General features: G+C 54.1%; 1 protein-coding gene across 3 annotated transcripts; it reads left to right on the top strand.

Annotated features, from left to right (window-relative positions):
* Pcdh1 (protocadherin 1) lies at positions 1 to 23,043 on the top strand. 3 transcript variants are annotated; one of them, XM_026384346.2, is made up of 6 exons: positions 1 to 186; positions 8,284 to 9,146; positions 12,090 to 14,285; positions 19,417 to 19,636; positions 20,605 to 20,643; positions 21,836 to 21,912. In XM_026384346.2, exons 1-5 carry the CDS (start codon positions 147 to 149, stop codon positions 20,628 to 20,630), a joined length of 3,345 nt encoding a protein of 1,114 aa, XP_026240131.1. In that variant the 5' UTR covers positions 1 to 146; the 3' UTR covers positions 20,631 to 20,643; positions 21,836 to 21,912. The 3 variants fall into 3 exon arrangements, with proteins under 3 accessions (XP_026240131.1, XP_026240129.1, XP_026240130.1); XM_026384344.2 differs by lacking the exon at positions 20,605 to 20,643 and having other exon boundaries at positions 21,836 to 23,043; XM_026384345.2 differs by lacking the exons at positions 1 to 186; positions 20,605 to 20,643 and adding an exon at positions 1,483 to 1,505 and having other exon boundaries at positions 21,836 to 23,043.
* The last annotated feature ends 595 nt before the right edge of the window (positions 23,044 to 23,638 follow it).

Genomic DNA, 23,638 nt, shown 5'->3' with positions numbered 1-23,638 from the left:
CCTCACACACTCCGGGAGCGGGAGCGCGGCGCGGACGCGAAGCCGCCGGGCTGCTGTGCCCAGAGTCAGCCGGAGCCGGAACCCGAACCGCAGCGCCAGCCCCAGCCGTGCGGAGCCGCAGCCCGGGCCGGGGCCGGCAGCGGCTCATGGACAGCGGGGCGGGCGGCCGGTGCTGCCCCGAGGCGGGTAAGGATCCGGAGGCGGTGGAGGCGGCAGAGGCTCGGGGCCCGGAGCGGCCATGGCCGGCGGGAGCTGAGGGAGGGGCGCTCAGCGGAGCGAGGCCGGGGGGATCCAGTCCATGCCCAGCGCGCGGGGGCCGAGGTGGGGGCTGCTGGAACACCAAGTGGGGGTTGCAGCCGCGCACCCTGGCCTCAAGGTCCACTACAAGAAACCAAGAGAGGGGAGGGGGTACCGAGCCGGACCCCAACCCCGGTGTCGCGCACTCGGGCGCGCCTTGGAGCGGCTGGGATGAGACTCCAGGAGCGCGCGAGATGGAAATGGTTTTGGGGAAGCGCGCGGCCCTCAGTTTGGTGGGGGGCTCCCCGAGGATGAAGCTAGCAAGAAACCTTATCCCCAACACACACACACACACACACACACACACACACACTTGTTGGGCGACTAGCTCAGCTCACTCAGGCGCTTCCAGCTCTCCGCGGGCACCTGGAGGACCGTACCAGACATACACACGCATACATACATCCGAACATATGTGAACACAGACATACCTCCCGCACACCAGCGCCCAATGGGGCACCGTCACCAGCTTAGAATCTGCTTCGGCGTCTGCACGATCAGCAGCAGGGACACACAACCTGTGTCCGTAGACAGCAACAACACAACCGGGTGTGACACTGGGCAACATAGACACACAAACACAAACCCATGCCCTCGTGTACGAGTGCCATAGTTCTCAACATGAACACTCAAAACCTAATCCCCCATCCTCGTATTTCTTTAAGGAACACACCCTAACATAAATTATGTTCCCTACTCCTTGGCCAGAGCACAGGTACACAGAGCACAGGTCTCACTTGCTCCCACCGCCTGCACCCACACAAACACAACCCAATGTCTCAGCACACGCCTTAATGGCACACACCCTAACACAGTAAGAAGCACCTACAGCAGCGCCTCACGGTCACAAACACGGAACCTACTGCTTCACACATCTTAACACTGGGTGTCACACACACCTTACACCAACACTGTCACATTACACCCTGCGGGGCATACACAGACAAGCTCTGCCCCTCTCCCTTGGAGGCCAGATTCCGTGGGGAAAAACCGACCCAAGCGCCCTGTCACCTTAATAGCGACATTGTTATTGTAAATATCTGTACAGCGGGAGCCCTGTGGCCGGACTGACCGGCTTTCCGGCGGGCGCCTCCCCCCACCCCCACTCCCGGGCGGTACCGGCCGAGTATTCCGGGAACAAGCTGGACCTGGCTGGCCGCGCCATAACGCCTCCCCGGGCTCCGAGGCCCTTGATTCTTTTGCAAAAGGTGCAAGCCTGAGGCGCTGTTTGCGACCCTTTCCGGACCACTTAGCTGAGTTCTGCGAGGCACCTGGGTCTCTGGCTCACCTGGGTCCCGCACACCTGGGTCAGTCTCACACCAGGGCGCCCCCTCTTCCCGGTCCCGGCTGCAGGCCAGTCGTGTGTCGGGGAAAGGCCTGGGGGCCAGAAGGGAGACCGTGGCAGGCGCGGGAGTAGAACTGGTGGGTGAAATGGACTCGCACCCGTTCCCCCCTCCCCCATCTACACTAGCTCAGACTTCTGGCCTCAGTTTCCCTAGCAGTGGTGGGCAACGATTCGTTCCGGCAGGAAAGATTGGGGGTGATGCTGAGGCCACTGGGAATTGACTGTAGGGCAAGAGCCCCTTTTCCGCCGGCCGCGAGAGCCACGGTTTTACGAGAGTGTCCCCGCCCGGCTGGGTTCGCGGCTTTGTGATTCCGGCGCCGGCTTCCTCCCCGCCCCCCTCCCGGCGCCCGCTGCGCGACTCGCCGCGGCGCCGGCTTGTGGGGGACCCTAGGCCGAGGCCGGAGATGCCTAGGAGCAGGGATTCCCCGCGGCCGCCCGGGGGGCGGGGGACGCAAGTGACCGGCTGGCCTAGGCGCTTTCTCACTACGCTGCGCGCTCGCCTGGCCTCGCCTTAGGCTTCAGGAGGCCGGCGCCGCGGGGGTGGGGGCGGGGCCACTCGAACCCTAGAAGCCGCCGCGGTCCCCCAACTATACACTGGCTCAGCTGCCTCTGGGAGGAGACACTCCGTACGCTGGGTGTGTTCTGGGAGCGCCCGCTGACCCTAGCGGTGCGGACCCGGCCGCCCGAGCAAGCAGAGGCCAGGACTTCGTGCCGGAAGACGCAGGGCGCCTTCCAGCACCTGCTCTGGGTCAGTCCTAGGGAGCTGCCAGAAGGTGTTTGTGAGAACCCTGAGGTCTGGGTGTGTGTGGGGATGAGTGGGTGTTACCTTCGTTCTTGACGTGGGAGTCTGAGGGGATTGAAACCTGTAATAACTAGACTAGGGCATGGGCTGGAATCCAGAAGAGTCGTGAGAAGAGAGGCCTCCAGAGATGGCCAGAGGCAGGGTGGTAGAGGGCAGGCCTAGGTTCAGTTCTGGTCTGGCTGCATTTATTTTTCCCCTTCCCCCTTCCATCCCCAGTTCCCAATTCCTGAAGGCACTTCGGCTGGAAAAGGGTGTCTGGCTGGTCTGGTGTCCTCCTACCAGAGCCCTTGCTACTGTGGTGACTTCTGCAGAGAAGCTGGCCAAAAGACATTGAATATTACTAGGAAGAATGGGGTGGAAAGGCCAGGAAGGGGGCCTACAAAGGTGGGGAAGACCTAAAAGGGAATGAAGGTTGAATAGGGGGAGGTAGTGAAGGAGCAGGCCCTTCTGATGGGGTGAGCAAGGATAGTTGGTGCTGCAGAGAGCAATTCTGTTCAACAGATTAAGCATCTTCTATCTGCCAGGGCCCGTGGCAAGTGGAAAGGATGCAGTAGTAATATATGTATTATATTTATTTACCTTTATAGGATTTGCCAACTGTTCATTGAATAAACAAGAACCTACTATGTGCCCGATGCTGGAAATAAACTGCTCTATTCTGGAGTTGGGAGACTGTTTTATGTCTGACCTTTACAATTATAATAGACTTTAGATGCACCAGATCTCCTTTAATCCTCCCAAATAACTCCCAATTTCCATTTCATTGTATAGAAACTGGTTCAGAAAAGACAATTCACAGCTAGGAAGTGTGAAGTGAGGGTTCAAACAAACAATCTGGCCCCAAACAACAGATGCCTGGAAGTCTGCAGAAGCTAATGGAGGGTGGTGGAAGAGGGGAAAGAGCTGAGGGCCATGCCCTTGCTTGCTGTGGGTGGCCTCTGAACAGCTCCACCCCATGCAGCTTCACTTGCTTACCCTTCACTCTGTTCCTTTGGTGTTTGCCTGAGGAAGCAGTGGTTATTGTCTAATAGTGCTAGGGGCAAGGGACAGGGAGCATCCAAGGTGTCAAAGCCTGACCTGGCTTAGCTCTCTGGTCATAGCATGCAGCAAAAACTCTGGAAATGAAGGTTTCAGGTGAACCTCTGTAATCAACCCTTCCCAGGTATGGATACAGATGAGGTCCCCTTGACTTTCCTTGGACTCTTGTCCCCTCATCCGTCGCTCCTATACCCCTGATGTTTCTTCTGCTCCTGAGGGAGATGGGTCCCTGTGTCTGTCCCTGCTTAAGCTCTGGCTTCTCAGTCCCCTGGACATCCATGCCACTGGGTGAATGCAAAGCACCCCTGCCCAGGAAGGCAGCCAGAGCCTGGGGAAGGGCAGATAAGGCACCAGTGGCTTCAAAGGCCACTGCTGAGACTAATGACTCCCCATACCAACTGCAGAGGACAAAGTTCAGAAGTGGTGGGGGCAGGGATGAGTAAGGCCACTTAACTGCTGTTCCTGCCCTTCCCAGGAAGGGAAAGTCACATGGCTTTCTATATCCTGATGGACCTTTGAATGAGCCACAACAGCCTGGGAGGCCTGGGTTCAATCCTAGAAGGTCTCCTCTTCCCTTTCTGTCCTGATGGTGGGCAGTGTTGGCAACAGGGCTGAGGTTCCTGTGTGCTGGGGTAGAGGTGGGGGTAACACAACAAACATCCCTTTCCAGCCTTAGGGATTACTGTTGATTCCCTTTCTGAATCCAGCCTTTCCTCCAGACTCTGGTATTTGAAGAAGCCCTGTTTCTCACATCCGAGCTCTTCCTCATACTGTTTCTCTGGCCTAAGACGATTAATGTATTTTTGAGTCTCAATTTGACTTGTAATACGGGGACAGGGCTGTAATAATGAATATTATCTGTTTCAGAGGGTGGGGGGATTAAATGAGATCCTGTGTGTGAAACGCTTAGCCGTGCCTTAGTGAAACCTTGCCTGCTGGGGTGGTAATCGTGGTGCGCAATGATGGTGGTGTGGTGATGAGAGGGTTTGTATGGCCTCAGGCTTTTTCTTTCTTTTTTGATGCTGGGGATGGAACCCAGGACCTGGTGCGGGCCAGGCAAGCCCTTGACCACTGAGCTACAGACACCCCCAGTGTTCTGTTTCTTAACTCAGTGGATCTATTGTATCCCAGAGTTGTTCCCAGATTGTCTGGGACCTTTGCATCACAATTGCCTTGGGGGTTTCTCCCGGTCCCACCTTCCAATCAAAATTCCTAAGGGTGGGGCCAGATAATACTTATTTTGAAAGAACTCTCCAGGTGCTTCAACCTTGAGAGGTTCTGCTTCTCTCCCAGAATTCACCACTCCCAACTCTTGTGTCCAATCTGGGGAAGACTCACTCCAGGCCCTTATTCCCCTACTCTTCCTGAATCTCAGGAACACCCCTGCACATTGACCCCAAGCTTTCCCTGTCTTGCATTTTACCCTGTGGTTCTCCTGGTTCTAACTTGGAAGCCGAATACTGTAATCCTTCTGAACTCTATCTCTGCCAACTGGAAATAAGGGATCCTCTAAGGGTGAGAGAAATAGTGGGGTGGTGGGGGAGGGGGGACTACCTAAGAGGTCTCAGGTATTTGACCCTGAGATGGGGAGGAAGTTCCAAGTTGAAGACTGAGGTTTGCCTGAATGGTTAAGTAACCTTGATCTGGAGAGGGGGAGTACAGGCAAGCAGTTACTGTTAAATTTCTCTTTTCTGCAAGGTTCAGGGTCATTCCTGTGGGCATCCCATCTAACCCCTAACCTGCCAACGCTTACACAGAAAATAGGGTTGCACAGTTATCCCATGTTGTGTATGTGGAGGAGGGTGGTGGCCAGGTGAACCCAAAAGAGAATGGGGTTCTTTGGAGACAGTCTCTTGGGGATGGATTTGGGTTGGGACTTGAAATGATAAGATGAACTCTTTGCCAGGGTCCATGCAGATGAAGGGGATGTGGCTGGAGGGCAGATCCAAATGGAGCATCAGATAAACTCCTCCTTCCTTTAAAGAGATTAAGATTGTAGCTGAGAATAAACATAGACACTAATTTGATAATGACCTCACACACATTGAGTACTTTAATGCTGAGTAGCTACTGAGGAGGGGCTTGTATTTAGGGAAGTCTCCCCAGAAGAGGTGAAGTGTTTGAAATGTGTAAGGAACCATGCATTCAAGGAGCATTTGCTGGGTCTCCTCTGCCCCCTAGGTGGAGAAGGGGAATCGGGGAATCATATGCAAGTTGGCAACTAAACAACCAGTGATCACGCAGCAAGTGCTCCAGGATTAGCAGATAGTCATTGAGTAAAAATAACCAGTCCCTGGAAAGCTATTTATTGAGAGCCTACTGTGTGCCAGTCAGACCTGTCAGCTGCTGGCCCGGTTATGACTGCGCTGAAGATGTTGAAGTAAGCAAAGTAGAGACTCTCCCGCTCTGCTTACTGTCTTGTGACAGAGGTTAGCAAGTTCTTCAAAGAAGGACATAACTACAATTGTGCTGAGTACTTCCAGAGACCATTTATTAAGTACTTAAATTGGGTTAGGTAGTCAGTCCATATTTTCTCAAACTGCCCCCCCTTCCAGGAAATAGGCAGTATCTTTACTATTTTCAGATAAGAAAACTGAGGCTCTAAATAATTTGTTCCAGGTCACATAAACAGGAAGTGGGCAGCCTGGCATCACAGTGATGCATGCCTGTAATCTCAGTGACTCAGGAGGATTGCTGGTTCAAAACCAGCCTCAGCAATTTAGCGAGACCCTGTCTCAAAATTTTAAAAAGAGATGGTGATGTGGCTCAGTAGTTGAGTGTCCCTGGGTTCAATCCCTGGTACCACCACCAACAACAACAGCAAAAAAAGGAAGTGGGGAGCTGAGGTTTGCCTTCGGATAACAACTATTCTCCCCACTGCTGTCTAACATATGCCAAACAGGTACAGAGAGGTAGCCCAACAAAATTGACAGGTAGTTCTTGCTAGAACCATTGTTATGGTAGACTGGGCCAGTCTTTACTGTTGTGCCGAGGATAGAGGCTGACATACATTATAAGTGCCCAATAAGCATTCGTTGAATGCATGAATGAGCACCTATTCTGGGCCTGGCTTCGAAAAGCCGCATGGGTGGGGGTTGAGAGAGTGAGTATACAAAGTTCTACCCCTTCCTTCAGGATGCTTGGTGTCTGCCGGGAGAGAGAACAACACAGGCGGGCGGTGTCCAAGGCAGCCTATGATTCATTGCTTTAGGATTGGAGCAGACAATAAGTGGCTGTGAGTTGGAGGAAGGAGAGGTCGCTGTGGGTTGGAAAGGCCTGGGAAGGCTTCCTAGGGGGCCAGAACCTACCTTCAGTGAGGTGGGTGTGGTCATCAATAGGCCTGGGGTGGGAATTCCAAAAGTAGAGCGGGTCTTCCAGGTATGCTGAGGGGAAGTGGGGAAAGGAGACTGAGCCTGAACCTTCCACAGAAATGCTGTTAGGGACTTTGGATTTGAGTAGAGGAGAGGCTCACCATGATTTTGTTGCAGAGGAGCGCAGTCACAACCGGGCCAGCAGCTGACAGGTCTGACTGGGGTCAGCGAATGGACGGCCTTGAAGTGGAGGGGGTGGAGAGATGGGTGAAAGAAGAGGGTGATAGTGGTGATGGGGATGCAGCTTGTGATTGGCTAGCTGGGGTGGGCAGGGAGAAGAAGGTATGAGGTGGGGCTGGACCAGTTAGAGAGGAGGAGGAGAGGCCGGGTGTGCAGTCAGAGCTGGACCTGTGTAGGGATAGGGGTCAAACAGGAGCCAGATGATCACCCAGAGTGGGGGTGGGAAGGGGCCAGGGATAGTCTGGTGGTGTCACTGAAGCTCTGTCCCAGTTAGACCTGCTGGACTTCAGTTGCAAAGGACAGGTCAGGGCAGCTCCCAATGCCAATTTGAGGGCCATTCAGCCCTGTGACCCCAATCTTGACCTCTATTCTCTTTGTGCACCTGCCCGTGGAAAGAGGCAGAAAGGAGAGCCCTAGGAACTGTTCACATGCATATGTGTTTGTGTACACACACAAACGCAAATGCTCCTAGACACATATTTGTGGGGGAAGTTGGAGAGGGCTAACACCTATTCTTCACCCTAGCCATTTTTACAAGTCTTGGTTAGTGTCTGATTCAAGTTGGACCCTTGTGGGGGTGCTGTGGGTGATTATTGTCAGGAAAAGGGAATTGGACCTGTCACACTTCATATACTTATTATTGATGTGGCATCTCAGAAGAGAAAAATGAGATGTGTTCCCCTCTCCCTCCAGACAACCTGAGTAGCTCTAGTATGGGCAGTAAATGACCCCAGAAACTGGGTCATCTAGAGAGTACCTGCATCTCTTTCCTACTATATAGGTGGGAAGGGGTGATCCAGTTGGGGGTGCCCAAAGCCTAACCACTTGCTCTCTCTCGGTATCTCAGTATCAGGGTAATTACCATGGGTGACTAAGGCAGGATGCTGGTGAGAAGGAGGTGTTGGGCAAAGCAGAGAACAGGGAGGGAAAGAGGAAAGGAGGGAGGGAGGGAGGGAGGGAGGGAGGGCCGGGACCCAGGGAACATCAGGTGGGTAAGGGCGTTCCTTGGGCGGGAGCTACTCTAGGCCCGCCAGGCCTCTTACAGGATCCTCCAGCTGGGCCAGGCACAGCTGCTACACCCAGCTGTGGGTAGAACTCAGGGTTCTGGACTCTGGCTTCTGGAACTGGGTTTTGGGGCTGGGATTGCATCTCCTTGTGGGAGAAGAGTGTGTAGGTGGAAGGGGGACAGCGGGGGCCTGGCTCTGGGCAGTCCTTTAGAGCAGCTTCCATTTTGCCTCTTTTCCTTGCAGCCCTCCTGATTCTAGAGCCTGCCAGGATGGGGTCCCTGAGGCCCAGCCCGGGCCCTGGGGGGCAGCGATTGCTGCTGCCCCCCTTGCTGCTGGCACTGCTGCTCCTATTGGCTCCATCCACAGGCCACGCCACTCGGGTAGTATACAAGGTACCAGAGGAACAGCCACCCAACACCCTCATTGGGAGCCTCGCAGCCGACTATGGCTTTCCAGATGTGGGCCACCTGTACAAACTAGAGGTAGGTGCCCCATACCTTCGAGTGGATGGCAAGACGGGTGATATTTTCACCACTGAGACCTCCATTGACCGTGAGGGGCTCCGTGAATGCCAGAACCAGCTCCCTGGTGAGCCCTGCATCCTGGAGTTTGAGGTGTCTATCACAGACCTCGTACAGAACGGCAGTCCTCGTCTGCTAGAGGGCCAGATAGAGGTACAGGACATCAATGACAACACACCCAACTTCGCCTCACCAGTCATCACTCTGGCCATCCCTGAGAATACCAACATCGGTTCGCTCTTCCCTATTCCACTGGCTTCAGACCGTGATGCTGGCCCCAATGGCGTGGCATCCTATGAGCTTCAGGCTGGGCCTGAGGCCCAGGAGCTGTTTGGGCTGCAGGTGGCCGAGGACCAGGAGGAGAAGCAGCCACAGCTCATCGTGATGGGCAACCTGGACCGCGAACGCTGGGATTCCTACGACCTCACCATTAAGGTTCAGGATGGTGGCAGTCCCCCGCGTGCCAGCAGTGCCCTGCTGCGTGTTACTGTGCTTGACACCAATGACAACGCTCCCAAGTTCGAGCGGCCCTCCTATGAGGCCGAGCTGTCTGAGAATAGTCCCATAGGCCACTCGGTCATTCAGGTGAGAGACCCCCTCTATCTTCTTGTCAGGGTGACCCACTTTTAAAAATGGGAGCCCACCCCAACCAGCTGAGAACTCCTTTCACTTAGGGGATGAAAATGTCATAATGCTGTGTCTAGATTTCTTCTCCCATCCCTAGTCAGGTGAGACCCTCCCATCACCCAACTGGTGATTTTATTTTTCTCTATCAAGCTGTTAAGTGACATCACATCTGAACAGTGCCCACCCCTCTCCAAGGCAGATGTGAGTTAGAAACTCTGGAAAATGAAACTCCCCCTCAAGTCAAGGAGAGCCTTCTCCCCTTGCAAGGGATGCTAAGGTGGAACAAAAGGGCTGCTTTTTATCAGATAGAACCTTCCCAAACAGGAGCAGGTGCCCTTTAATCAGGTGGGATTTTCCTGAAACTGGGGATACAGTCTCACTGCACCCCTCCCTGACGGAGTCCAATGAGATCATTTAAGTCAGATACTCCCTCCAAGTTCTGAAAAGTCATACAGGGGTATTTGTATACTTGCTTCTGCCCCTGGACATGGGGCACCCATGGGTGTGGGGTGTTTGGCACAGTAGGCAGGGGGTCAGTTCCCTTCATGGAAGTTCTCAGCACCCCTCTCCATGGGAACTGCCCCAGGGGCTGGGCAGCTTGGTGGGGCTGGGACCTGGGAGGGAGCAAAGAAAGCGTCCCTGCAGACAGGTGGGCGTATCTCCTGCTGTCATCTCGGCACTGGCCTCCTGCCAGCCCGGCTCCTTTTTTCTTCTCCACGGGCTGAAGCTGTCTGTTTGATGAGAGGGAGCTGAGGAGGGCTCAGCTGCCCTGGAGCCCATCACCCAGCCCAGGAGACCCTCATCCTAGGTCCCCATGCTGAAGTGGGTGGTGGGAGTTTCATCTTTTTTCGGAACTGGTGGACTGGAATCTGGACAGGAGGATGAAAAAGAAAAGGGAGACAGACAGTGGGGATGGTGAATAATAATAGCCTAAGTGCCAGGCTCTGTTCTAAACACACCATGTGTATTATATAATTTAATTCTTACAGTACAGGGTAAGTGAGCATATCCCCATTTTACAGATGGGAATCTGAGCTCACAGGGATTAAGAAACTTGCCTGATGTCATAGCTGATAGATTCAGAGCCCACCATGGCTCATGTCCCACAGTGTGGATTTTTATAGCCTATGTGTGTTAACAGCTTTACATCCTCCCAGCAAGATACAGCAGAAAAGCAGGACAGAGGGTCAACTGAGAGGTGGACAGGCTAAAAAGAGAGGATAGGAGAGAACAGGTGATGGGAAAGAGGCAGGATCAGAACTTAGCAGGGACAGGAGGCAGACAGAAGTCAAGAGTCACAGACAGAGACAGAGACAGATGGCAGGAGACAGATAAGGAGCTGAGCCACCAATCTAGAGACAGGGAGACAGTGGGGCGCATAATCACATAGTTGGTGACAGATAAGACTGAGGTCTGCAGTAGGAGAAACTGGTAGGATTGGGCCCTCAGAGATTGGAGCAGGCAGCAGGGTAGCTGGGAACCTCGGTAATAAAAGCCCTAGCAGATATGGTATGAGTCCCTTCCAAGGGGAAGAAGGCCAGACAAGCAGTGGCTTGAGATCCCACTACCTGCAGTGCCCCGCATGGTATTAGCAACTGGTTTTGCAGAGACAGAAAGGAGGATAGACGGACAGATAGACAGGCTGATGGACAAAAAGAAAAAAGAATATTTAGGGAGCACTCTCCATGTATCAGGCAGTGTTGACACTTTGACATGTATCATCCCACTTAATATTCCACAGTGAAATCAATTCCATGATTAATCCCCATCTTACACATTTGTAGACTAAGGTTTGGGGAAGTCCAATAATTGGCTCAAGGTTATTTGAGAAGTGGTAGAGCTAGGATTTGAACCCAAGACTTTTGTTTTAGAGAGTCTACCAAGTTATGCCTATCCCCCTCTGCACCCTGCCCTGCCATCACTTTGGTCTGGTGGTGACCTAACCCTAACCCTCATGTTTCACTCGAGAAGTGGTACCTCATGGCCAGTTCCACCTGGTTCTTTTTGTCCCATTCCTGCCCGTGTTTGTATAGACTTGGACCCAGTGCGCGTCGGCATTGGCGTGGGAGGGCGTGCCCACTGCAAAGGGACAGACAGTTCATTGTTTGATGCTGGGAGCCCAGCCCGCTGCCAGCAGGCTCTGTGGCCTGCACCAACCCCTCCCTCCTGGCCGCAGGCTCAGGCCGGATTCCTCACATTGGGGCCTTGCCAGCACCAGCCAGCAGTCGAAGGAACTGCTGAAACAGGTTTCCCCAGTTTAACAGAGCAGTGGCTGGGCCTGGCCTGGCAGGCTCCCTCTGACCCACATCACTACCTGGCTGCTTTCAGAAGAAATTCCCTCACCTGTAGCCTCCAGGTGGGCATGTGGTTCTCCACTCTTGCATACACACATACACACACACACACACACACACACACACACATACCTTCTCATGGTTACACATAATCACACACAGCTCACAATCATACACGTGTATGCATGTATGCACACCATCTCTACTACCCACACACCTTTCCATCTCAGCAGTTGGTTAGGAGCCACTTTAATTGGATGAAAGTGTTGCTGGTTAGATCCTAACCCCCATATTTGGGTGGACCAGTAGAGGAATGAGAAGGAGTTTAATTCTGCCATGTACCATCTCTACTGGCGGTTTGCGTCACTATTGAGGATTTGCAGGCTGCATCTGGGCTCTTCAGGAAAAGAGGTTAGTAATGTCTGCCAAAATGCCAGGGCTGGGGAAAAGGTTGTACACATGCCACTTTTGGAAAGGGCACTAAGTCAGATTCGTTGTGTTTGCCATGATCATTGGAAAGGACTTTGGCAGCACACATGTACCCCTGAACTTGCTATCCCTGGTCTAACCCAGTCTGTTCTCCTTGTTTTTTGCTCCTACCCTACAGGTGAAAGCTAATGATTCAGATCAAGGCGCCAATGCAGAGATCGATTACACGTTCCACCAGGCACCTGAAGTTGTGAGGCGACTTCTGCGACTAGACAGAAACACTGGACTCATCACTGTTCAGGGCCCTGTGGACCGTGAGGACCTGAGCACTCTGCGCTTCTCTGTGCTTGCCAAGGACCGAGGCGCCAACCCCAAGAGTGCCCGTGCCCAAGTGGTTGTGACTGTGAAGGACATGAATGACAATGCTCCCACCATTGAGATCCGAGGTATAGGACTGGTGACCCATCAAGATGGGATGGCTAACATCTCAGAGGATGTGGCGGAGGAGACAGCTGTGGCTCTGGTACAGGTATCTGACCGAGATGAGGGAGAGAATGCAGCTGTCACCTGTGTGGTAGCAGGTGACGTGCCCTTCCAACTTCGCCAAGCCAGTGAGACGGGCAGTGACAGCAAGAAGAAGTACTTCCTGCAGACCACCACCCCACTTGATTATGAGAAGGTCAAAGACTACACCATTGAAATTGTTGCTGTGGACTCTGGCAACCCCCCTCTCTCTAGCACTAACTCCCTCAAGGTGCAGGTGGTGGATGTCAATGACAATGCCCCTGTCTTCACCCAGAGCATCACGGAGGTGGCCTTTCCAGAAAACAACAAGCCTGGTGAAGTGGTGGCTGAGGTCACTGCCAGCGATGCTGACTCCGGCTCTAATGCAGAGCTGGTTTACTCTCTGGAGCCTGAGCCGGCTGCCCAGGGCCTCTTCACCATCTCACCTGAGAATGGAGAAATCCGGGTGAAGACGTCCCTTGATCGGGAACAGAGAGACAGCTATGAGTTGAAAGTAGTGGCAGCTGACCGGGGCAGCCCCAGCCTCCAGGGCACAGCCACCGTCCTCGTCAATGTGCTGGACTGCAATGATAATGACCCCAAATTTATGCTGAGTGGCTACAACTTCTCAGTGATGGAAAACATGCCAGCGCTGAGTCCAGTGGGCATGGTGACTGTCATCGATGGGGACAAGGGGGAGAATGCCCGGGTGCAACTCTCAGTGGAGCAAGACAATGGTGACTTTGTGATCCAGAACGGCACAGGCACCATCCTGTCCAGCCTGAGCTTCGACCGAGAGCAGCAGAGCACCTACACCTTCCAGCTGAAGGCGGTGGACGGCGGCGTCCCACCTCGCTCAGCTTACGTTGGCGTCACCATCAATGTGCTAGATGAGAATGACAACGCACCCTTTATTACTGCCCCCTCCAACACTTCCCACCGGCTGCTCACCCCCCAGACACGTCTTGGTGAGACGGTCAGCCAGGTGACAGCCGAGGACATTGACTCTGGTGTCAACGCTGAGCTGACCTACAGCATTGCTGGTGGCAACCCTTATGGACTCTTCCAGATCGGGCCAAATTCAGGTGCCATCACCCTGGAGAAGGAGATTGAGCGGCGCCACCACGGGCTGCACCGCCTTGTGGTGAAGGTCAGTGACCGTGGCAAGCCTCCACGCTACGGCACAGCCTTGGTCCATCTTTATGTCAATGAGACCTTAGCCAACCGCACACTGCTGGAGACCCTACTGGGTCACAGCCTGGACACACCGCTGGATATCGACATTGCTGGGGACCCAGAATATGAGCGCTCCAAGCAGCGTGGCAATATCCTCTTTGGTGTGGTGGCTGGTGTCGTGGCTGTGGCCTTGCTCATAGCCCTGGCAGTGCTTGTGCGCTACTGCCGGCAGCGGGAGGCCAAGAGTGGCTATCAGGCTGGTAAGAAAGAGACCAAGGACCTGTATGCCCCCAAGCCCAGCAACAAAGCCTCCAAGGGAAACAAGAGCAAGGGCAAGAAGAGCAAGTCCCCGAAACCTGTGAAGCCAGTGGAGGACGAAGATGAGGCTGGATTGCAGAAGTCCCTCAAGTTCAACTTGATGAGTGACGCCCCTGGGGACAGTCCCCGCATCCACCTGCCCCTCAACTACCCACCAGGTAGCCCTGACCTGGGCCGCCACTACCGTTCTAACTCCCCACTGCCTTCCATCCAGCTGCAGCCCCAGTCACCCTCGGCCTCCAAGAAGCACCAAGTGGTGCAGGACCTGCCGCCTGCAAACACATTTGTGGGCACCGGGGACACCACGTCCACGGGCTCTGAGCAGTACTCCGACTACAGCTACCGCACCAACCCCCCCAAATACCCCAGCAAGCAGGTAGGCCAGCCCTTTCGGCTCACCACGCCCCGGCCCCCACCCCACCCCTACGTCGGGGCCATCTGGACCGAGGTGTGGGAATGACAGCAGGTGTAGCATTCCTGCCGCATTCACTAGTCCACCTGGGGGCCAGCCTGAGCCATAGTGGGAGGTGGGACCTCAGATCTGGAGACACTGGGGCCTTAATGACCTTGCTGCCTCACCTAGGCATGGGGGTTAGGCTGAGTGGAAACCAAGGGAGGGCATGCTCTATGGTCTCCTCCCTGCCCCCTCCCCACTGGGGAGAGGCCTATGACTAGTCAGATCCCTGGATGCTGGACCAGCTGCTGGGGCTGATGGGCAGGTGAACAGAAGGGTTTGGAAAGGGGGTCAGGAAAATTGGGGAAATGTCTATTCCAAACCTGGGTCTCTGAGACCAGCCATAGGTGCTTTTCTAGAGGGGAAACAGGGAGATCTAGGATCCTGGTTGGGAACCAGATGGGGAATCTGCTAGGGAGGGGGTCCTCCCAACTTGTGCCTTCTCTGTGTACTATGTATTAACCTCTTCCTCACCCGGGGCTGGGCCCCATATCCCCTACCCCAGCCCTATACACTTGTCCCTGACAATAAAGTTCTCTATTTTTGGAGTTTTGGTTTCTTATTTTCCTGGAACTGAGAGAAGAAGCGAGAGAGACTGGAAGCAGCCCTTGGTCCTCAGGTCCTGCCTCAATTTCCCCATCCCTCCTCTTTACCCCTTCCCACAGCTTAGACTTGCCTATTCTACTGCAACCCTATCTTAGCATACCATCTCCCCACCCACCCCACACCCATATCCATGTCTAGGGAAAGTTCCCTCCTGAATAGCCTTCAAATGGAGGCATCTGGTAGCCTGTTCCCTTGCCCCATGCTTCAGACCTTCTCCCTAAGAATGATACCCTTCTCCAAATAAGGGTGGGTAGAGATGCACGCAAGTCTTGCGCTGTCTCCATGGTCCAAGACTTAATTTTTCCAGACTGTCCAATTGAGAAGCTCAACAGACCTCAGACCAGACCACCTGTGGTGTAGCAAGCAGCCTGCTTGCCTTTGGTGACGCCAGAGAACCTCTTTATTACACCAGTCACCCTCCCTCAGGGCCAAGATCTTCCCCCAAGTCCCTTTCCCAGCCTCTTCATCATGACACCACCTACACCCAGCAATTAGCTAGCGCTGCCCTGTGTCTCCCCACTGTGATCAGGGCCTGGGCTGTAGGGAGGGAGGGCCCAGGGAGAGGCAAGGGACTTCTTGAGTCTTTGCAGTGACCTGCTCTGCCCCTCCACTCTTGGGTGCTTCCTTCAGCTCCTTGCTCTGACCAGCAGGGCTGCTGGCCCTCACTCTCTCTCTCTCCATCTCTCACTTCTTGCTCTCCTAGGTCTGCCCTGTCCTTGATTTGTCCTGTCCTTGGTTGTGCCTAAGGGAGGCTAAAGTGTGGGTGAGGGGCCTCAGGTCCTGGGGGAGTCTCTGAGGCCAGAGGCAACCTATCTCCATGGTGACCGAAGAGGCTCAAGACACTCCCAGGAGGTCCAAGGCGCCTGCTTTCTCCTTGATACCATCCACAGACTCCCTGATGCCCTAGGATACCTCCAAAATAAAAACTCTTTAGGACTTTGGAGGCGTGGGGAAGTGAGATGTGACTGAATCGTATTTCTTTTGGGCAAATTAAATATTTATAGCATGACCTCCAGCAACTCCCATTCTTTCTTTTCCATTTCTGGCCTTGTGACCTCTGCTTCTTTTCCCCATTTCCCTAGTTCTTTCATTTCTTTCCCAGGTCTAAGGGATTTTTCCCTTATTGGCTCCATCTCAACCAAATCCATCCAAAGAGCCACACCGAATATATTCTTCCAACATTTCAACAAACCATACCACCTGTTGTCATCATCAAAATATAGGGCAGGGGCTGGGATATAGCTCAGTTGGTAGAGTGCTTGCCTTGCATGCACAAGGATATGGGTTCAATCCCCAGTACCAAAAAACAAAACAAAACATATATATGCTAGGATGGGGATGTAGCTCAGTGGTAAAGCCCTTGCCAAGCATGTGCAAGGCTTCAGGTTCAATCCCCAGAACTGAAAAAACAAAAGCAAACCACCATGGGCCGAGCTCCTACTGTGTGTTCAGACTCTGATGAAAAAATGGTTGTACTTGTAGCCCAAGACACAAGTGAAATGAATCATGTCAAATGAGAAGTTCCAAAATAAATCTATTCCCAACTTGTTCCAAGAAACTATTTCGATTGCTGCTATTCATTTCCATTTTTTGAGGCCTTACTAGGTTAAGTGCAGGTACCTAAGTTCATTCAGTCCTCATGACTGATATGAGCAGTTAGGTCCTCTTATTCTTCATTTTTCAGAAGTGAAAACTAGTTAGTGATTGGACCAAAATTCACACAAAACATCAGAAAATCTGATTTCCAGAATTTCCCATTATCCATGTGCTATTTTAAAAAGGGTTCGTGATTGGTAGTAAGAGATTCACTATCATTAACCTATTAAAGGCTCTGCAAACCATGCAAGAAGGGGAAAAAGGGTTAAACTCAGCTCTTGAGTTTCCTGAATTTATCTGACCAGAGTGCCTTTCCCTTTTTTTGAGGAGCATGGTATGGGCTTCCGGGAAGAGATTGTGAATTCCCATGAGCCAGGACTTGGGCGAGAGGGTCCCATCCCCTTGCCTATGGTCACCGTGTGAGCAAACTCCTGAGGCAGGGAGAGGCCAGAGAGGGGAGTGTTTGGGCTGGAGTGGAGGGTGCAGGAGAGAGCTAAGAGATGAGATTGAAAGCACGGTAGGTTGTGGAGGACATGGATGCCTTGCCAAAGAAAATGGAGGTCCCTGAAAGCTCAGGCATTTTTTTAGATGAACTGAGTTTAGAAAATTCACTGGAACTTAAAGAGGAGCAGAGGTGAAGGTCCAAAGTCAAAATTCTAAGGTTTGAACTAAGAGGGTGGCAATGGGGGTGATGGGTGGACTTGGAGGAATTTAGGGAGAAAGGACCCCCTGGATTCAAGGCCAATATGGATACGGGATGTGGGGAGCTGCCAGGATTCCCAGATGGATGGAGGTCTGCCTTCTGAGTGTGGGTAATGGAATGGTGATGAGATCATTGTCTCTGTGGAGGCTGATTGAAGAAAAATAATTCGGTTTCAGACCTGTTGAATCTGAAGGGTCAGAAGGGGCAACAAATTAGAATGATCCAACAAGTGCCTCAAACATGAGAACTGGAGTTAGATTCAGTTCCAGGCTTTGATGCTTTGATAGTCATAGAATTATAGGAAATATTTTGTTGAATACAACCCAACCCTCCATTTTACAGAAAAACATCATAGGAAAAGAGCTCAGGTGACCTGTCTGGTGGGCAGAACTGAAGCCCTCCATTACCAGATGTGAGCACTACAGGGGAGGGAGAGCTGCTAACCAAAGTCTTAAAAGAAAACTGAAAAGAGGAAACACCCACAACCACGCTGCCCTGTGCCTTCCAGAACTTTCCTGGAGCCTGTTCACCCCAAAAGCAAGAGGACTTTGCTCCTTTATAACCCCAACCCCAAATGTGCATGTTAATTCTGGGGGCCTCATCTCTCATCGCCCAAATTTTTCAGTGTTGGGGATCACAGTATAGGTTCCCAAGGTGGGGCAGTTCTGGGCCACCTTCCCATCGGTGCCATAGTTCCTTGTCCTGATAGCCTCCCCACCCCAGCTGCCCGCAGTCAGATGGAGACTGTATGTGTGATAGCGGGAATCAGGAGGGAGGTCTGCAGACCTGGGACCACTTCCTCTGGTCATCCTCACAACCTCCCACTGAGGGCTAGAGAGTAAAGACAAAGTGCTGCCAACTCAGGGAGGATTCAAGGAGTCTGGAGGGTCAGTGGCAGGGCCTGGGCCCTGCTGCTCCCACCTGGCCTCCAGGGAACCTGGGTCTGTGCCTTCAACACTCCTAATTTCTGGTTGGCAGGAAAACCAGTGGTAAATCCCAGGTGGGTGTTTGGGTGGCTGGCTGATTGTGCCAAGTGCCAGGCTGAGGTTGCCAGGTTCCTGGGCTGATCGTTAACCCATGGCAGGCAGATGGGGTTGCTGGCTGGAAGCAGCCTGCCACTGCTCCACTTTCCTGAACCCCAGCACCCAGTCTAAACTCCAAGTCTAACTCCACCAAGCCAGAGGCCCCTCCTAGGATCTCCTTCCTATTTCCTAGAAGGAGTCTCCTTTTGAGGCCAACTTGCCTAATTTCTGATGGATGCCATTCCCTTCCCCATGCCAGTCTCCTTTCAGGGCCCTGCCCTCTACAGTCAGTATTCTGTTTGATGATCTGGAGGACAGGGGAGTTTCCACTGTTCTGCTCCCCCACCCCAGGTGCCCTGGCTTGTTCTCAGGCTCCCTCTCCAGTTCCCTTCCACCCCTTTCCACTCCCAGGTCTCTCTGGAGGGGAATGAGGTGAGGCTGGGGGTGGTGGGTGGTACTCAGCAGGGAGTCCTGAGGTGGCCTCAGCACTCAAACCAGGGATGAGGAACAGGATGAGAAAGAGTTGGCACCTCATTCGGATGGAGGCCATGGGAGTAACAGAGCAGTGAGACAGGTGAGGAGCTGGAGTCTGGAAGGTGCTCTTGGGAAATTAGGGGACTATTCTGGCATTGGAGAGCTGTTTGGGAGTTAGAAGTACTGCTTTTAGGAAGCTGTTCTGGAAGCTTGAGGTTGTGCTGGTGTTTAGAAGCCATGCTGGCATTTGGGGAATTGGCTGGCATTGTGCTGTTCTGGTGTTGGGCTCTACTCTTATCAGGGACTGTTCTGAAATTAAAGGGAGACTGTGCCTGTATCGGGGAGCTAAACCAGAACTAGAAGGGCTGTGCTGTAACAAGTAGTCATGCTGGACAGAGTGACTAGAGTGGCCTGGGGGCTATAATAACACTGAGGCCTGAGCTATGTGGGACTTTCTTTGTGTGGACTTGGCTGTTCTGGGAGCTGTCCTAGAATTGAGGAGCGGTCCTCTACTGGAGCCTCTGCTTTCTGGGGTCTACGCTGTGCTCTGGGCTGGGACTTCTTGGTTGCTGCTGAGGCCTGAGGGGGCTTTGCTGGGGCTGGGGCCTGGTGTGGTGCTGGCAGCCAGCAGTGACACTCTCTCTTCCTGCAGTTACCTCACCGTCGTGTCACCTTCTCGGCCACCAGCCAGGCTCAGGAGCTGCAGGACCCATCCCAGCACAGTTACTATGATAGTGGCCTGGAGGAATCTGAGACACCATCCAGCAAGTCATCCTCGGGGCCCCGACTCGGTCCCCTGGCACTGCCTGAGGATCACTATGAACGCACCACCCCCGATGGCAGCATAGGAGAGATGGAGCACCCTGAGAATGGTGAGGAGCGTCGGCATGGTCGAGGCACCCCAGGAATGAGTAGAAGCCTGAGAATGGTGACAAGACCTTAAAAATATCCTCCATTTATTGAGTTCTTCTTGTGTGTTCAATAGTAATCACCGTGCTGAGTGCTTTCAGGTATATATTCGTTTACTCCTCACAACCACTCTCTGATCTGAGAACTTTATTGTGCCCACTTTACAGTGGAAGAATCTGAGGCTCAGAGAGGTTAAGTCACTTGCCCAAATTCATACATCTAGGAAGCAGCAGACCTGGGAGGGATACACACTCAGGTTCTCTGAGACCAGAGCCCTTGCATTCAGCACTACCTTTCACTGACTCCCTGGGAACAGGGACCCTGAGAACAGTGGCCAGAAGGCTCAGGTAACGGTGAGGAAACCTTAAAGGCAAATGGTAGCCCTCTAATAAGGTGGGAGGGCCTTGAGAATAGAGAGTGGAACCCAAATGCTGTAAGGAGCTCAGAAAATTATAGGATGACCCCCTGGAGAGAGAAGTGGGGGAAACTGGCTGAGGAAGAGCTGCAGGGAGGTCTGGGAGGGGAAAGACTGTCTGGGAGGGGTTTGGTGATGGAAGGGAGGTATGGGCCTGAGCAGAGGTCAGTGTGGAGACGGATGATGTGTACTGTCAGAACGTGTGTGCGCTGTGCATGTGTATGTGCATGGCTGTGTGTGCATGAAGGCGTCCGTGGCAGCTGTGAAGATGGGGAGCCTGAATAAGCTAGCCCTTGGGGTGGCGAGACTCTTAACTTGGAGTTGACCTTGGTTCTCATCCCCTCCTTCAATCCAAAATCGCCCCTCTCCAAAAGATGAAAACTTCCACTTCCCACCCCTCAGTCAGAGGGCCCTGTCGACATCTCCTCGGCCCTAGGTCTCAGAGGGCCCTTTGCCCCACCCCTGCCCCTCCATGTGTGATCTCATGCCCGTCTCGTCCTTTTTGTGCCCGCGCAGAGCCGGCTGGCCGGAGCAGGCCCTGAGGCAGAGTGCCAGGTATGTGGGAGCTGCTCTGGGGTCTGGGGTCTGTGGGACTCTGCCCAGCACCCAGCCCCGCCCACCAGTGCTCCGTGCCACACTGGGTCCCCTAACTCTGCCCTGAAGATTGGCACATTGAGGGTTAACAACAGAGCTGTCCCTCCTCACCTTGCCCTGGCTAAAGGCCAAGCCAGGGTGGGTGGTGCCAGGGGAGCACTGCCCCAGGCAGTGCTGCTCAGTTATGTCCCTAAGGGTGGGTCACTGCCTGGTGCTATCCCAGAGCGAGGGCGGGATAGGGGCAGCTGTGACAGGAAGTGCTCATGGCCCAACCGTTCCCATGGAGATCCCTGCTGCCCAGCAACCGCACCGGCTACTGCTGATGTCAGGCGGCCAACTCCTGTTCCCGTGGGTGTTCTTCTGGGCAGGGAGCCGGGGAAAGGCCAGGGGTGGTGGTTGGCAAGGGGGCTGGAGTGAGGTGGGCAGGGGCTGCATGAGTGTGCTTGTGGGTGTATGAGTGTGTGTTTGTGTATGAACATCTTGCATAGAAGCTCATCCCCTCCCCCTGGCTTTAAAGCAAGGCCTCCCGTGCTGGGCAGAGAGGGCTTCCAAGATAAGTGGGAGCACAGGAGGTCTGAGGAGCCTTAGAAGGAAGGTATGTGCCCATCTTTGTTTGAGGACAGAGTTGTCCGGTGCAACAGATTTGTGTGTCAATGCCTATCAGACTGTGTGTGTGTGTGTGAGAGAGAGAGAGAGAGAGAGATGAGAGGAGTCTGGTGAGTTCTTAAATGAGGATGGGGGTTTCCTCCAAACACCAAGGGGTAGAATTGCATGTTTAAACCTGTCTGGAGACAGACGACAAAGTGTGCAGATGAGTTGTGTGTTTGTGCACCTGTCTGAGGGCAGATTTGGTGGGTGTGTGAGAAAAGCACGGGAGGGTGAGTGAGACTAGAAGAAACGTGTCTATTGAAGGAACGTGTCTATTTAAGGATAGGTTTTTGTGTGTGTGCATGTGTGCATCTGAGAGGGCTATGTGCACAGTGGGCTTTTGGTGGAGAGTGGGAGGGTGTGTGTCTATTTGAAGGGTGTGTGCCTGTGAGCTCAGTGGGCAGGAAGAGTCCCACACCTCTGTGTAGATACCAGTGGGAGACCATGGAGCAGATCTTTTCCAGGCGCCATGCCCGATGACTGTCCTCCCTGCTCTCTCCTGCAGACCTCCGCCCTCTGCCTGATGTTGCCATGACGGGCACGTGTACCCGGGAGTGCAGCGAGTTTGGCCACTCTGACACATGCTGGATGCCTGGCCAGTCATCTCCCAGCCGCCGGACCAAGAGCAGCGCCCTCAAACTCTCCACCTTCGTGCCTTACCAGGACCGAGGAGGGCAGGAGCCTGCGGGCGCCGGCAGCCCCAGCCCCCCGGACGACCGGAACACCAAAACGGCCCCCGTGCGCCTCCTGCCCTCCTACAGTGCCTTCTCCCACAGTAGCCATGATTCCTGCAAGGACTCGGCCACCTTGGAGGAAATCCCCCTGACCCAGACCTCGGACTTCCCACCCGCAGCCACACCGGCATCTGCCCAGACGGCCAAGCGCGAGATCTACCTGTGAGCCCCCTTCTGGCCGGCCGGCTACTCCTCCCCTAGCCGCCGGCCAGCACCCAGATGGGCCCATTCCAGGGCCCCCACTCTTGACCCCTCCAGTGTGGACTCCACGGCCAGGGCCCCCCAGTGTGGGGGAGTACTGGCCTCCTGACCACACTGGCCCTTCCCCCATGCAGGGTCCAAGTCCTCTCCCTCATTTCCATCCCCCAGCTCCCAGGAGCCTCTTCTTCCCCTTTATGGGGCTCCTCCCAGCTGATGCCCAAGAGGGCTCCTCTACAGTAACTGGGCTCCCTTCTCTCAACTTCTAGGGAGTACCCCCTCTCTTTGGGCAGACGGTGGAGTCAAGAGTGGGCAGCACACTTTTAACTCATAGTTTCCCACATGACCAACCAGGGTGGGGATAGCATGCCCCATTTCAGCCCTGAAACAGGGCTGAACTGGGGAGCCCCTCGCCCTTGGAACTTCCAGAGGAAACTCTTGACCACCAGGGGCTCCCTGAAGGGCTTTTGTTACCAAAGGTGGGATGGGGAGGGGTGGAGTAGGGCGGAGGCCTTGTCTTCCAGTACTGCTCCTGGGCTGGCCCACCTACCTACCACATGTCCATGCCTGGTCCCATCTGAGCTCCCTACGTCCCTACTGGTCATGCAGTGTCTGTATATAAGGACCTTGGAATGATGTCCCCATTTCTGCCTGATTTGCAACTTTTCTCGTTGATGTTGTGTTGTCTAGGGGGACCCCTCTGGGGGGGGGACCTGCCCTGTGCCCCTCCTCCCTGCCGCAGTGCCCCCCCAGGCCTCTATTGTTCCATGTTGTAAATACCCCTGGGCCGTGGTGGGATGGGGTGCAGGCCAGGGAAACAACGGGTGGGTGGGGGTGGGGATGGGGGTAACATTCGCCTATCAGCAGAGCTGGGCTTTTATTTAATTTTTTTTAAAAAATACAAATCTCTATTTTTTTGGAACTGTTGCGCTGTGCCCTGGGGGGGGATCCCCGCTCAGGCTGGCCTCCCACATCCAGATGAGCATCACAGAGGGGCCCTGAGGCTGTGGGGGGGCAGCTGGACAGGGGTGGGATGACTGTGCCTCTGGCCTGGTTGGGTGAGTTGGGAGCAGGAAGGTTTGCTCAGGGGGTGGCTGGTAGCTGCCTCCAATATGGGGGGGCCTGCACCCTGCCCCCTCCCTGCCCCTCAACCCCCAGCCCCTGCCATGACTGACCCGTCAGCCTGTAAAACCACCATTGCCTTGATCTCAGGGGGTGGGAAGGGCTGCCTCAGGGCACCCTGGGCTCCAGGCCCCCTTCTTCCAGTTGGGCTTCCCTTCACCAAGGTCAGAGGTCCCATGAGGGAGGGGGAGGGGAGATTGGGGGGCAGAGAAGCCCAGTCAGCCATGATGAGGTGGGGTTCTTGTCTTCACCTC

This window comes from Urocitellus parryii, chromosome 1 (genome assembly GCF_045843805.1).
Source record: "Urocitellus parryii isolate mUroPar1 chromosome 1, mUroPar1.hap1, whole genome shotgun sequence".
NCBI classification, from domain to species: Eukaryota; Metazoa; Chordata; class Mammalia; order Rodentia; family Sciuridae; genus Urocitellus; species Urocitellus parryii.
The sequence above is the reverse complement of the archived record's forward strand: the minus strand, read 5'-3'. Positions and strand labels throughout refer to the sequence as shown.